The following is a 15,652-nucleotide window of genomic DNA, read 5'->3' on the forward strand; positions in this document are numbered from 1 at the left end:
ACCGTTACATCCTTTTTGACATGTGTCCATTTTCTTAGCCCTACCTGCACCTAGTCACCTTTTCCATACATTGCACAGCCATCATCTCTCTCCATCCATCAAGCCTTTAAGGTGAACACCAACAGTTATGCCTGCCTTAATTTTGTGAGTGCTTCGAGACTGTTTTCCTTTGCTTCCTCCTTTACATCCTTTGTTAGTTTACACCGTTCACATCCTTTGTATCGTTTTAAAGTATTTTTGATATTTTTATCTTTTTAACTGTACAGTATTCTTTTAATATGTAATCTGTCTTAGTATTTTAATAATGTAATTGTATTTTAATGTATCGTTTTTGTATGCCTTTAACTGTACTCTTCTTTTAAGGTTGTGAGCCGCCCTGAGTCCCAGTTTTGGGGAAACAGTGAGATATAAATAACTTATTATTATTATTACAATTACTGTTATTATTATGGATTTTGATATGACCCTATGATATGTTGAGGGTAAAGCATGATGGGGTGAGCTCCCATCACCAGTAGCAGTTCGAAAGCATAAAAATGCAAGTAGATAGATAGGTACCATTTTTCAGCTTATAAATTAGTATATATGGTATGTCAACAAGCTGGAGGTTTTCCAGAGGAGAGCAATAAAGATGGCAGAGTCTCTCAGAACCAAGCCCTGTGAGGAACCATTTTGGGAAGTGGGTATGTTTGGCCTTGAGAAGAAAAGACCGTGAGGTAGTATGATAGATATCTTCAGGTATCTGAAAGGCTTTGACTCTTTCAGATGGAAAAAGAAGCAAGCTTTTCCCTACTTCTCTAGGGGTTAGGAATCAAAACAGTGGGTTCAAATGACAAGAAATGAGATAGTGGCTAAACATCAACAATTTCCTGGTGTGTAAGAGCTGTTTTACAGTGAAAGAGATTATCTCAGACAAATGGACACCTGATAAATACTTTAACTGCGGATTCCTGTAGATGGCCCTTGAAAAACTTTCCAACACTTTGGTTCTGTAACCATCTGTGAGTCAAATGTTATTTTGCAGTCCACTCTACCTTACTGTATTGTTGCTAGAATTAAATGGATAAACGGGATGATGGAAACATGGCACAACCCTGAGGTATAACACAATGTTATGTCTTATGCTGGCATTGTCTGTTTTATTACATTCCTTACTAACATGCACAACACTTTAAAACATCACAGCAGATAAAGTATACAAATGTTTTACAGAAGCAATGTTCATAAATATAACTATTAAAAATAGTGATGTTACTGGACAAATTCCCCCTCCCCCCCATAACTTAACAATGCAAATAGTTACCTGTCTTAAATTATGGGAAGATAGTTTATTCAGGCTCCACAGATAAGAAGGAGGAGCCAATTTCTAGCAGCAAAAGAGAAAATGGTAATACAGTTGGCCCTCCTTATACACTGATTTTTTTATACATGGATTCAAGCATCCATGGTTTGAAAATGTTCAAAAAAAGTATAAATTTTAAATATCAAACCTTGATTTTCCATTTTTTTATAAGGGACACCATTTTGCTAGCTAGCGTGTACAAGCCTTCCTAGTTAAAAAATAACCTCCTAGTTTTGTCTCTTGTGTTTGTTTTTAAACGTTGGACGAGTCAGAAACTCATTTTTTGGTGGTGATGTGGAATTACTTGAACAGGAGTAGGCTATGCTGCTAGGACTGATGGGTGTTGCAATTAGTTTCATCTGGAGGGCTATATCTTTCCTATCTCTGTTATTTAAATACTGCATGTTGAAGAAAAGATTCATTCTGGGCGACTTTAAATGATTTGGGGGGGGACCCAATTTACATAGAGAATTTCTGTATAGGAAACCTACAGCATGTGAAATAATGCAGTGTTTCTTCACTCTGAAGCTCTTTCTCCTACGTCAAAGCTTTTCCTGCTTTTCCATCTCAGCAATTTAATGAAGTTAAGACTTGCACTGAAAATCTTATCATGCTGAAAAACCATTTTGTAGAAGGTATCAATCGGCAGGTCTCCATTGGGGTCAGCATATTTCAGTGTTGTAATTGGAGTGTATAAGGCGTTGGTCTGGTGACGAAAAGGTGGATTTTCTGCCAGAATTATCTTTATTGTATGCTGTTAGAATGAGAAACATGAGAATTAAGCATGATAAATTGTATTGCTAATACAGATGAGCATTCTCTAATTTTTCCAGATAGAAATAAAATTATATGAATGTGAAGGTGGGGATAGGAGAGCATGAAAAGGGCAAATGTAACCATCACTTTGCCCTGTTATTGCTTTTACGATTGCTTAAGTTACATCAGCAAGAATATCTTCCACTTTGAATTTACTACAGAAGCAGGAATAGGAAACTTGCAGCAACTCAATTTTTAACTGCTGAAAAAATGATGTGAAAAGGATGCTATCAAGCTATTCATTAACTTTTGAGATGCTAGAGAAGGTTACAGTTCTGAATGAACTTCAGTGAACTATGAGGAGGCAGCTGTTAGACTTAAGTCCAAAGTTTTGCTTTTTCACTTAGGTTATTGTGACAGGATTTTGTTCACCTCACTCCCCCCTCTGCAGCCTTCTACACCCCCTCAAAACCTGCTTCAGGGGGTTTGCTAGCCCTCCAGAGCAGGTTTTGACAATGCCAAAGGATCCCCTGGTGAAAGAGGGAACCACTGGATGCACTTCTACCAAGAGAAACAACCTTGGTGGGATTTCACCCGTATTCATAGTCCACTGGGCAGACACTGTTTTCACCTACATTGATGGAAACACCCAGCAGTACTACAGAGTCAGAGACTCCACAGCTCCAGTAGCTCTGTATTGTTCCTGTTTAGCAGTAAGAATGCTTGGCACCCCTTTGCCCTTACATTCCACAACATAGTTTTTACACATTACCTCTGCTATGTCCTCAGCTGTTTGTCCCAGAGTCTGAAAAATTTGCTTGTAATTTTTCAGGTAAATATTCACAAACATATCAGCTGTTTCCTTATCTGCGGCCGAAAGATCCATTTTCATTCCGTCTTCAAAAACCTTCCTTTCAAACTCTGTAACCACTGGGCCTGGCTCTACTAACGTAAGACTTTGAGGGGAAGGAAAGAAACTCACCATTAATATTATTTAGGTTGTCTATCATAAACGATGGAAATCAGTGCATGAGCAATCTTGTATGCCATCTCTCAATCCTGAGTAACTGGTATATAAAGAAAGCCCTACCACACAATGCTTGATTGCATCATTAAATCCATATGGAGAGGTAACAGTTTGGAACAAGAAGTGGGTAAAGATGGCTGGTTGTAGTTTGGAAGAGCACTTGCCAATTTACATTTAACGCGGCCATTAACAGATGTTTGTTGTTGTTTTTATTACAGATTTTCAAACAATGCAAAACAATAAAACATGGGTGTGATTTTTGTTATGAAAACAGTACACATATTGATGAATAAACGAGATGACTTAAATTATTGTGTTGTTGTCATTATTGGGAAATCTGTCAAGACATCTTTCCAGACTAACATGTTTGTTATGCTAAACTTTTGTCCTGGACATGATGACCATATTTACATTGAGCTGAAGTCAGCAGAATTTCCTTCCACCCACTGTTGGTCAATCCTATCTTCTCGCCACATCCATCACAGGCACAGCTCATTCTATTCAGCTATGCTCCCTCATCCTCTGTACCATCTTCATGATAATGGAAATGCTGCTGAAAGTGAGGGTAGGGAAGTCTCCTGTCAGCCCACTTTCACAGGACTACATTTGGAGCTGATCCCCGTTATCTTATCAGCTTCTTCAAATCCAGTGTAACAACCTATCTCTGAGACAACTGTTGGGTTTGGAATAAGTGATTGACATTATGTGATATGGCCACAGTTGTAATGGTTTTGTAAAGGCGGTTGTAAAGTTTTGCTGCTTTTGGGAAGCTGAGAGTGAGATACCTATGTACCCACATCAACAAGTGCTCAGAAATATTAGTAACATCTTGCATCAAAACTCTGACCTTTAACAGTCGATGAGTACAAACAGGCTATTTTGCTAAAAGCATTTGTTTCAATAGATTTATTTTAAAAAGTGGTTGCAAAGTATAAAAATTGAGCAGTGGCTAAGTGGTCAACCAGAGACGGGCAGAAGAGAGCTGCTTGAAGCTGCTTCTTCCAAGAGTGGGCCATGACCCTGCTGACCACACCATCCACTCCCAGAGTGGCCTGCATGTGCACGCCACAACCTTACAGTGTGGCGTCAAGCCAGATGCTGGGTGATTTTTAAAATTCCTCTCCCATCATCCATGTACAGATTTGCAGAAACACATCACCAGCAACTGCTTGCTGCCTAGATGTCATCCCATTGGATAGCTGCCCCCTTTGATCTGCACACAGTCGCACCTGTGAGCCTTCATTGGGACAGGGCATCGGTGCACAGGTGTGCCCAGTAAGACACTGGCAGTGCACAATCATGTGCCCCCTACATGCTCCCTTCACTGCATGCCCCCTCTTGGACTGTCTGGTTTCTGTATGTTGTACTTACAGCTATTGGAGGTGTCAAACTTGCCCTTTTTTGCATTGCTGCCTTGACCGCCGGCTCCATTCTTTTTAGATGTGCATCTCCACTGGTGCATTTATACACTGCTTTAGGGTTAGAATGGAGCGCTCCTTTGGCCATGTGGGCTAGTTTTCAATCCAATGTCATAAATGAGATTTGCCAACTGAATGAATTACTGATGTGTGTAGCTTGTATGAGATAACATTTAACAATGCATTCTTTATTAAAGATGCAATGGCTGGTATCAAATCTATACAGTGTTTGAAAAATTAATATTCTACACAAACCAGGCTGAAACTTACTGAAGTTTAAACTTGAGTGCTTGTATGGCTAAACTTTCACAGAACCCTTCCACTGCAAATTTAGATGCAGCGTAAACATCGTTGAACAAAATGCCTGTAAGATTGAAAAGAAAGAAGGAAACATTAACATCCTGCTGTTTTTTTTATACTCTAGATGTCCTGAAATTTTTTGATCAGGCAGTAAAAAACCAATTTATAGAAACAAAATAATCAGAGTAAAGTACAGTATCTTTCTTTCTTTCTTTTTTTGATCACATAAAGAAGAAACACAGGAACAACCCACAATAACTTTCTACTTAATCAAGAGCATAGGGAATGAGTGCTATATATTCCAATCAGAGCTTGGAAAGTTATTTTTTTAAAAGCAACTTATGCTCCTTACTAACATATTAATTTTGTAACTGTATTTAGTATTATATTGATATGGTCAGCTGACTAATCAATAAGCTCGTCGTACTAAAATATTTCAGAAATAATCTGTCACCATTACATGTTAACAATGTTGAAAAAATATCTTGTTACGTCACGTCTTGTACTTTTTTGTTTTTCTATTAATTTCTCTTCTTTTTTGAAGAGAAACAAGTTTGATAAGAGAATGGCATAAACTATCAAAATCCCTTTCAAAGAAATGAGAAACTATTAACTGGTTACACCATTTAAAAAAAATCACTCTTACTGTATTAATTTTCAAATTTAAGCTTTCCATATCAATAATAAATTGCATTCAACTGAGACTTCTTACATATAACTTACAGGCTCTGGTTTCAGTGTTAGCAAAGCTTCTTTATTAGGTTTTTAGCCTTTTAAAATCATTTTATTGTTTACATTGATTTAACTTGCTCAAGTTTGTGCTGCGCTGAAATCTTCAGATAGAAGACCCTGTTTACAAAGGTTTTTTTAATTAATAAGTAAACAAATAACACTTCAGTGGAGGCAGAATAACCTCTGGGAAATTTGAAAAAGCGCAACTCCATAAGTACACCATTGATAATAAGGCCATGTCTCAAAAAAGCCCTTTGAATAAGCAACTGTAAGTGACATAATTTTACCTTGTATCCCCATGACACTGCTAATAATAACGATATGACCACTCTTTCTTTTCTTCATGTCAGGTAAAACTTCCTTTAGCAGCCGGACCAATCCAAAGAAGTTTGTATCCATCACATTTTGCATCTCATTGATGGTTTGGCACTCAATTGGCCCAATGAGCCCCACACCAGCATTGTTAACTGTATAAATGGAAGAAACGTCAGGATTTCCATTCAAGATTTATATTATACTCAGTCCCAAAAATAAATTAATAATAATAATGTTCTTTACATTTATTATTCGGTTACCATTTGAGGATGTGGTGAGGCGACTGGAATACTTAGCTATGTTTTTGCCAATAAAGTAAGAACATACCATGGGCAGAGATCCTAAGTGAGGAGAAGTAGCATAAAACTTCACCCCACTGAAATTAGGTCCATCCTGCGGTGCCCTTTCAAGGCCATTGCATGGCCTGTACAGAACAGGAATATTATCATGTAGGGATTAAAAGGGCATTTTCCCGGGAAAGTTGTGCAATGGCGGCAAAGATTTTCAGACGACGTTGCAATCTAAAAGGACTTATTCTGGGAAGAACCAGGGATGCTCCAGCAACAAACCATTCACGGGATTTCTCTGTGAATGGTTAGCTGCTGGAGCATTCCTGGTTCTTCCTGGAATGAGTCCTCTCAGATTGCAAGGTGTGTGAAAATCTTTGCCACGATTGCGTGACTTTCCTGGGAAAATTCCTTTTTAATCCCCTGATTTTCCCTCATGGGATAGTCAACCAGGTTAGGAGTGGGATGGAGAAGCATCCAGCTATGTGCATATGGCTGGATGCATGACAACATCATCATACACCCTTCAGTAATCCTAATTTGGCAAGGACAGTCCTGATTAATCCTTGGTTGTTCCATTTTTTTGACCTACTTTTAAAATTTCCCTGTTACTCTCTCCTTTTCTCATGTTCCCCATTTGCTCTCAGTTTACTTCAATTGCTGAAACTGACTTGAAAGTTTAAAAGTAGTTTTCACTCAACTAACTCAGGGGAAGAAGAGCAGAGGACAATATCTCACTCTTTCCTATGGATTCAGGCAACAGCTTCCCTAATTTATGTGATAAATTATTGATAACATTTGCCATCTTGACCACACACAATCTAATAATGTTGCTTAGCCACACGTCCTGATTTTCAACTGTGAAATATTGGAGGGTATGATATCATCTTTTCAGGCCTCTGGGGGATCCCCAGGAGGAGGTTGCCTTGGTCATTGTGAGTCCAGATATAGGCAGATGAAGAATCTCTGCTCTCACTGAAGCAAATTTTTTTGGGGGGGGAGATAAAGTCTTTTTTGCTCAGATATCATCCATTTTGAACAATAGCTATAGGAATTAACCTGTACAGGAATTAACCCACACAAGGGGAGGGGACATGCTGACAGTCATAAGGACATACAGCATGAATGGGGTACATGCCTGGCAAAACTTTCTTGAGATAAAGGGTACCTTCAAATTAGGCTTTTATAATACCACCACCCAACCTCAATTATGAAATAGTGGCAGGAGGGTGCTTTTAACATCACTTTCCACTTGTTTTTCTACCAGTTCTGCCATCTTTTTTTCTTTCCACACAAAGTCTAGTAAAGAGAAAAAGGTAGAACCAGGAACTTTCTATTTAGAAGAACTCACAGGTAGTATAACTAGGCTATGGTATGTATAAATCTTTAGTGCACATGAAGACATTTGTTTCAACAACCTGAAATGAATTATATAATTTGCACGCACACACACAAAGCCAATGCTGTTGAATAAAACAAATAGATTTGCAAATGCAGCTCTGTGTTTTAGAGAATGTAGTTTTCTGGGATATCTCCTGGTTACTACTAATTAAATGTAATATTTTCCTTTAAAACAAACACATAGAGTTTTTCTTCCTTGTGTATTAATTACTTGCCTAGGATATCAATCCTCCTATCCGGGATGCTACTGATACACATTTTAATGGATTCTTCATTGCAAACATCCAGTTGTTTAATTTCCAAGGTGTTCCCAATAGTTCTGCCTGCAGCTTCTACAAGGTTGTCCTTTTTGTCCAAATTCCGCATTGTAGCATAGACTGGAAAAAGAAAACAAGATGTCAGACCTAGGGTTTCACTGAGAATTAGATTTTAAAAATTAGAATGTACCAGTTACTATCTAAGCAGAGCAGTGGAAAATAGTGTTTTGGAGATGTCTCATCCACAGGGTGGCCATGAATTTGGATCAACTCAAAGGCGGTTAATAACAACAACCAGTTATTACATCTTGTAAGTCCCACCCCATAAGATTCTAGAGATCCAAACATATTTCCAATTTGAAAGAGACCACATTTTTAAAATGGGAAAGAAAACCAACATAGCCATAGTCCAATGAAACCCTCTGAAAGTGTCTGATTGCCTGAAGTAATCATGCCAGTAGCATGAAACAAAACCTCTACTGTAAGTCAGAGGATGTGCAGCAGGTTGCTGTTGGACAACAATCACCATGAACCCCTTGCTAAAATGGTGACTAGCAAGGGACATTTCATCATAATCTGAAGGGAAATGCTAGCTGACTGTAGGTAAGATTCAGCAACAGAAGAAACAATTTTATAGATCTGGGAGCAAAATTAGCAGATGATGATAGTTATTTCTTACCTGCCTCTCCTCAAGGCTCAAGGCAGGATACAGCATAGATTAAAACACATAAAATCATTTAAACACTGTAAATACACTGTTGAAATACATAAATGTAAGACATATTAAAATCATCCAACATAATAATCATTTTTTGCCAGTGTTACCTTTGAATCTTTTTTGTTCATCTGTGGCCATTTTTACAGCCAAAGCCATCCCGATTCCTGAGGAACAACCTGTGATGAGCACCGTTTTTTGAGCCATTGTGGGAATTGGGAGCAGAGACACTTCTTTTGGATCGTCTGTGGAAAGCCTTGTTGCCTACAGAACAAGAGCTTGATCATACCATCACTGAAATGCTTTTATCCATGGGTTTGTTCAGAGTCAGCACATCTAAAGATACATACCTGTGCATTATAGAGCTAAGAGGATAACCTCCATATGAACAATGACAACCAAAAGCAGGGGCTTATGAATGATTACATGTTAAGGTTATATAACCATATATATTGTAAGCAGTTTTGATTCTAAAATTTTTATCAAAGTTTTAAAACAACAAAATAAAGTGGAGGAAATGTTCTGCTACAAATAAAGGACGTTTGCTGGAAGGAAAAGGAACTACATATAATATTGCCCTTGTGTGTACATTTTAGATAATGTAGTTTGGACATATTTACTCAGGGTTTATCTTTAGTAGTGGTGTCACTAGGGCTGGTGTCACCCGTTGCAGTAACTAATGATGTTACTCCCCCTCCATTAACATCTTCCCATTCCACACCACAGAGGCCTCTTAGTGATTTTTTTTTAAACAAATGCTACTAATAAATCCTAATTCCTGTATATCACTGAATGTAATGGTAAGTGATGTGACATAAACAACTGCAAAAATTAAAATTATACCTTTAAATTACAATATCACACACACAGCCTAAACATGCATACTGTCATGTGGTTAAAGTTAAAATTTGGTATGATGTGATATTTTAAAAAGAAAATTTTAAAACAACAATAATTGTTATTTTTGTAAAAAGAAAAACCTTGGACCTCTCCTTTCATTTCCCACTGAGCCTCACCCCACTCAACACTATCCCTTCAATGCTTTAAAGGGCTGCAGGCAAACACTGCAGCCCAGTTCAGTCAAAAGACAGCTGTTTGGGGAGCAGTGGTGTAACCCAGCTCTGGGTGTCACCTAATACATCCCGCACTCCCGTAGTGATGCCCCTGAGCCTTAGAGATCACTTTTTCAAAGGTTGCTAAAAGGACAGACATTATAGAAACATATATAACTAATAATATAGAAGAATCATTGGCTGAAAATACATTTTCACCATTCTCATAATTTCCAGTCACTCAATAAAACAGGGTTGGCTCAAGGTATTTCACTGCATGAGGGGGGCAAGATAATGCCCCCTCTCCTGTTCTATGTTGCCTGGACTGTAGCTGAATACATGGAACTAGACATCATTTTCCACTGTTCCCCCAAAAAATTGGCTAATTTAGTAGGTGCAGGATAGTTTCTGTGGTACCTATAGTTCAGAGGAGAATAGTCAGGAGGCTCAGGAGGAATAGGCCCCATATTGTATCCAGCATCTGCTTCTTTGGACTATTGCCTCCCACTCCCACTGATGGGTCGGCACTACAGTAAGAAAGTACTTCTTCATGGATCCCACTTCTAGAATGTGGTACTAGAAGATGTGAGAGTTCTTCCTGTTCTATATATTTCTTTTCATTTAAGTTGATTCATTTTTGAGGAAGGTATATAAATAAAACCTATTATTATTATTATTATTATTATTATTAATAGCCTAAATCAAATTGCTAATTCCCCACCTAGAACAGATCCACTGAATGGATGGAATTACATAAGTGTTGATTTAGCAAGTTCCAGTAGATTCATTTGGTGTATTTTAGTAGGTAGTAATTGGATTGTTCATATCAGGTACTAAGAGGTGGTCATATTTATTTTATTTAATTAATTAATTTGTTTATATTAAGTAATGTATATAAATTGATGCTCAGTTTTTGGGCTATCTGGATCGTCACTATTAGAAACCAAAATAATGGACTGTTAATGAGCCCCAGCCTAGAATCACCAGTCTTCACATTCAGCTTCACTACAGCTTCTATCATTCCCAGCCAGAATGTCGTGGTCAGTGATAATGGGCTTTGTTGTTCAGCAATGTCTGGGGACCCACTTTTGGGAACCTCTGGATTAGATGAACCTCCAGTTTAACCCAGGAAGGCAATTATTACAGTTGTATTTTAGGTTAGAGTTTGTCTAGGAATGCATATAATAGAAAAAGAATAGAATACTGTATAGTAAACCTTCTGCAGAGTATGTTTCACTCATTTAAGCCATTATAAATGAGGGATTCTAATTTTCTACTATCAGTCTGACCACAGAAATGTCACTGATTGTGGTATAAGATACCATAAAGGATATGTGCTAAGGAAATGATCATGATCAGAAACGACAAACCTTAAAACAGACCTTTCTAAAAGCAGAAGAAAGTGACATCAAAAGAACAGGGAGCACAGAAATGTAAGGAATATATTCCAAGGCAAAAGAAGTCTGGAGTCCTGGAAACAGGTGCTATTTACAAGTCTGTTTAAATCAATCACATTATGAGTTTGGCAACTGAAATTCAGCCTTAATAGCACTGTCCTCTCTCTGTCTTGTAAGGGAGGGAATAAGATGGGTTTGTGTACGCACACAAACAACTCTGCAAGACCGTGGATGACTCTGACCACACAGCATGAGCACTGAGTCAACCTTGCATAAGTGACCCTGATCCTCATTCCTGGGTTATCTGATGCCCACGTGTTAAAATTGCTTACAAGCAAAGCCCCCAGTGTTGAAGGAAGAAGTAATTTACACCCTAATCTTCCCACCACATCCCGAATCTCTCAATGTTTTTGTTGTCATCAACATTTTGCACATTACCTGAGCAACTGAGGAAACATCATAGGAGCAGGCCCACAGGTCTCATCAAAGTGAGTTCACACAGGCAGATTTTTATACAGCTGTATTTTGCATTTTATTTATTACTTGTTAATTAATTGCTTTAATTTCTTTGTTACAGCTCTTAGAATAACTCATACTTGGTCTGGAGGGTACTTTTGGAAATTGATAAATAAATTAATAATAGGGATGTGATGGCTCAGGTGGTTAAGACTATGACTGTTGATTGCAAGACCAACAGGTTGGCAGTGTGAGGCTCAGATGCCACATAATGGGGTGAGCTCCTGTCACTGGTCCCAACTTCTGCCAACCTAGCAGTTGGAAAGCATGCAAATGTAAGTAGATAAATAGGTACCACTTTGTCGGGAAGGTAAACAAGGTTCTGTGAAATCATGCTGGCCACATGAACACAGAGTAGTCTCTGACAACACTGGATGGTGAGGGAGCTGCCATGGTTAAAGTGAAAATATGGTAAGATGTGATGTTTTAAAGAACATTTAAAAATAATATTTAAAAAATAAAAATAAAAATTAAATTTAAAACCATACTTTTTGGTCATAGTCACAGGGATGGATGTTGTGTGGAAGTCAATTGTGTTTCTTATCTCCAATAAGTCATTAGGTCCCCTGCATCTACATTTTTGTATTTTCCAGGAAGATAACATTGCAAAAATTTGTCTAAATGACATTCCCCCAAGATGCCAGGAAGCCACCGCAAAGGGGCAATCTGCTTCACCTCTATGTTTAATAATTTCTTAACTTTTTAAAATTAATTGTTTTACTTCTGTCATTTTAAATTATGCTGTCTTTTAAATTATTGTAACATGCCTTGAATCCCACTGTGGAAGAAAGGCGGGATATAAATCCTTGAAATAAAACAAACAAACAGGCATGAGTGCCCTTTGACTCTTCAACCTCACTCCTCACTTTCTTGGAGACTTGGCAAAAGGTCTTTAGTACAGGTGGAGTGCTCTTCCTGTAGTCCATCCCAGGAGAACAGTGCGGGGGGGGGGGGGGGGGGAGGGGGGGAAGCACCAAGCAATTGTTTCCAGTGTCTTTTGCAATGTCTGAGAGGAAAAATGACAGCAACAGTGGGTCTTTGGTGTTCCCCTGCGGCAGCACAGAAGCACCCTCTGTTTGTTGTGGTGGGCAAATGCCAAAGAGCTGCTGTCGAACTGAGGAGGCCCATGCTGAGCACCACAGTTGTGAACTTCACTTATATATGGGTCATATCAAAATCTGTATTTTTGACCTCAAAACCTGCCTTCAACTTATACATGAGGTCAACTTATACACAAGCATATACAGCAGGACTAAAACAATAAAAGCATTCCTTTCCCTTCCTCAATGTACAGATGAAAGGCTGCTATTCACTTCTCTTGGTAAAGGTCTAATTCCACTACTTTGTAATGTGCATTTTTTTAATAACCAAGTCATGAAAAACATCATTTGTTTAAAATGTTTAAAACTTAGATTTCTTTTTCATAGGTAATATAACCCCTACCTCTGTATTTCTGTACAACTGCCCTCCATTTTAGGATGAAACAGACCTCAGGCACTGATCGCAGGAGACAATGTGCATGCGTGCTCCTGTACACACACAATCTGTTTAATCCATCCTTTAGAATCCTTGCTATATGGAAGCCTCTTTCCTCATTTAACTAAATTTAAACACACATATACACAGAAACAAACTACTTTGTGGTGTGCATTTTGTTATAACAAAGCCATCAACAACATAATTTGCACTGTTTGTTTATTAAGTCATTATTAAAAAATTTAGGTGAAGTAACAAAATATTAGGAAAAATAAATTTAAAAAACTAAAGATTTCTTTTTAAGAGGTAATGGAACCCCAATATTCCTGTACAATTTACTTGAAGGCAGTCATTAAAAAAAAAAATACAACTGGAAAAAATGTGAATGGGATTAGGGGTCAATATACTATTTACATAGTTTCTACAAAATATATTCTTGAACACCATGCCAACGCATCTGTTTGCATATGACTTTTTGCTAGCATGCTGGCTTTTCATAATCTTCATTCCTGAAAGACATATATTTGAAATTAATGAACATTAATAACAAGAATTACTCAGATCCTATATTGTAGTTCAAATGCATGATTCCTGAACATGCTATAATCTAATCCCAGTAGAGTTACTCAATAGTTTAGCATAGTAATTCGCACAGTAAATTATTTGTACCCCCAAATCAGTAGGAAACATTATCTGAACCAAGCCTGTTATACTGGTTAATGGTTTAGATTTCATAAATAGACCAGGAACAATCCCTTTTCAGTAACGACTCTGCTTTTAGAGAATGCTCTTCTCCAGGAATGCTGGTTTCTAAGGTTTTCATTTCAGTCTGCTTTACATTCTTTGCTATTTCTGATGGATGAAATGTTAGTACTTATTTTTTAATTACATAAAATGATTTTTGACTCCTGTGGGACCACTAAAGCCTCTAAATGTGGTGGAAATGCCTTCTACACACCCAGAGGGCATTATGGAGCATTTCAGCTCTTCCCATTGTACTGAGTCCTGGGTGGCCCTGGGCCACACATTCCCCACCCTGCTTTAAATCAAGGATGTTCCCCCATACATTGTTGGATTAAACATCCCATTATTTCTCATCATTAGCCAAGCTGGCTGGGACAAGTAAAAGTTGGAATCCCAGGACACCTAGAGAACCCAATTTATAGCTGTGTTTTTCATTGTATTAGCCAGAAGAAGCTATTCTTAACTAAAAGAAGATAAAATTAGAATTAGACAAATTATTTAAGCAGTTATGTAGTAGAATGAGAAGCAAAGTTTGAAACATTAAAATGTGAATCCTTTTAGAAAGTTGCAAGTCTATGCAAACTTTACTGGAAGTAATCGCCAATGAATGCAGTGGCATCTATGTTTGAACGACCATATAAAATGTTGTTACTTTTATTTCTTTTTTAAAAAATCACTCTAAATACTTTTGAAATCTGTTCCAGGAATACTGAAGTAGTACATACTTGGTTTTTCCACATCAGTTGAAAATTAGAGGGATGAACTTCCAGAAGTCTTCATCTCTTTGTTGATATACTTTAGCATCCCACTAAGAGTTTGGAAGTCATTACTGTCACAAGACACATCTTCACTTACTATATGAGTCAAAGGGTCAAAAGAAGATTCATTCAGACCATTTGGTGAAGCATGAGCTATGTCATCTGGCTTCCCAGAAGTCACTACAGAGTCTAAGGTCAATATCTGTTTCAAATTTTCACAGTTTCTGAAGCTTAGATTACTGGTTCTGGTAGAGTGATGCAAATTTCTATGAGTAGAGAAGGGAACCTGAGAATGCTTGGCAAAGTCCAGTTCTGGATCATCAAACCATTGATGAGTAGATACATTTTGTGGGACTAACACTTGCTTTATGGCTTCTCTTCTGTCAAAACCTGCAATTCTAGTCTTTAGCCTTGTTACTTCAGATTCCTATAGAGCAATCAGGAAAAAATAGTTTAAAAGAAATTATAGGGTTATACTCTGTTGGCAACATCCACTAAATGAAGGAAGAAAGAAGAGAAAATCCTTAATTTATTCACACACACACACACACACACACACACACACACACACACACACACAGTGGACCTTTCCCTTCCGCAGGGGTTCAGTTTTACCCAGATGGGAAAAATGCAGATGGTCATGCCACATATTATTCAATGTGCTGTGATGTGTGCACTCCCACATCAGCATGTCTGCACCCTGCCAGTGAATTATATGGGTGTGGGGAGTCAAAAATGTTTCAATCAGCAGATTGCTAGCCCTCTGATGCAGCAGGCACAGTGTGTGTATGTGATGAACAAAATGAAAACATGTCAAATGAAATGGGGAAGCACTGTCTTAGAAGAAATATTTTTCAAAGGCTCTGACGGGAACAAATGACATGGCTTTGAAATGAGGTGAACTAGAACATGTAAATGGAGCTTGTGGGACTCCATCGCCTACCAGCTCCAGACAGCATGGCAAAAGCTGAGGAACAATGGGAACAGTAATCCAGGGTAATTTTGCTTTGATGTGTGAGGAGACATTTCTCCCTGCAATTCTTGGGGGTGGGGGTAAAACTGATAAACTGAAAGAGACAAGTCACAGGGCACTTGCTTCACTTCACTATTACAGTCAGCTTTCATTTTCAAAGTGCTTTCCACTGTCAAAAGTTCTCTG

The 15,652-nt window shown here is 38.0% G+C and overlaps 2 protein-coding genes across 3 annotated transcripts in view; both read right to left on the reverse strand.

Annotated features, from left to right (window-relative positions):
* Positions 1–1,115: 1,115 nt before the first annotated feature.
* Positions 1,116–8,768, reverse strand: LOC121928343 (retinol dehydrogenase 8-like). The gene is made up of 6 exons (XM_042462886.1): positions 8,661–8,768; positions 7,794–7,955; positions 5,863–6,042; positions 4,814–4,907; positions 2,871–3,054; positions 1,116–2,096 (listed from the first exon to the last, which is right to left on the reverse strand). Exons 1-6 carry the CDS (start codon positions 8,755–8,757, stop codon positions 1,860–1,862), a joined length of 954 nt encoding a protein of 317 aa, XP_042318820.1. The 5' UTR covers positions 8,758–8,768; the 3' UTR covers positions 1,116–1,859.
* Positions 8,769–13,205: 4,437 nt separating this feature from the next.
* Positions 13,206–15,652, reverse strand: part of CCDC18 (coiled-coil domain containing 18) — a 46,474-nt gene continuing 44,027 nt past the window's right edge. For both annotated transcript variants that reach the window (XM_042462884.1, XM_042462885.1), the window contains 2 exons: positions 14,461–14,920; positions 13,206–13,500 (listed from right to left, as the gene is read on the reverse strand). In XM_042462884.1, coding sequence (XP_042318818.1) covers positions 14,486–14,920 — 435 coding nt within the window. In that variant the 3' untranslated portion in view covers positions 13,206–13,500; positions 14,461–14,485. The remainder of the gene's footprint in view (positions 13,501–14,460; positions 14,921–15,652) is intronic.

Source organism: Sceloporus undulatus, chromosome 4, assembly GCF_019175285.1.
Source record: "Sceloporus undulatus isolate JIND9_A2432 ecotype Alabama chromosome 4, SceUnd_v1.1, whole genome shotgun sequence".
NCBI classification, from domain to species: domain Eukaryota; kingdom Metazoa; phylum Chordata; class Lepidosauria; order Squamata; family Phrynosomatidae; genus Sceloporus; species Sceloporus undulatus.

Coding starts and splice junctions, on each gene's coding strand:
- LOC121928343 (XM_042462886.1), bottom strand. CDS start 8,757: ATGGCTCAAAAAACGGTGCTCATCACAGGTTGTTCCTCAGGAATCGGG. Junction 4,908..5,862: donor CAGTGTCATGGGGATACAAG/GTAAAATTATGT, acceptor TCAATCTTACAG/GCATTTTGTTCAACGATGTT. Junction 3,055..4,813: donor GCACTCAAGTTTAAACTTCA/GTAAGTTTCAGC, acceptor TTCCCCTCAAAG/TCTTACGTTAGTAGAGCCAG.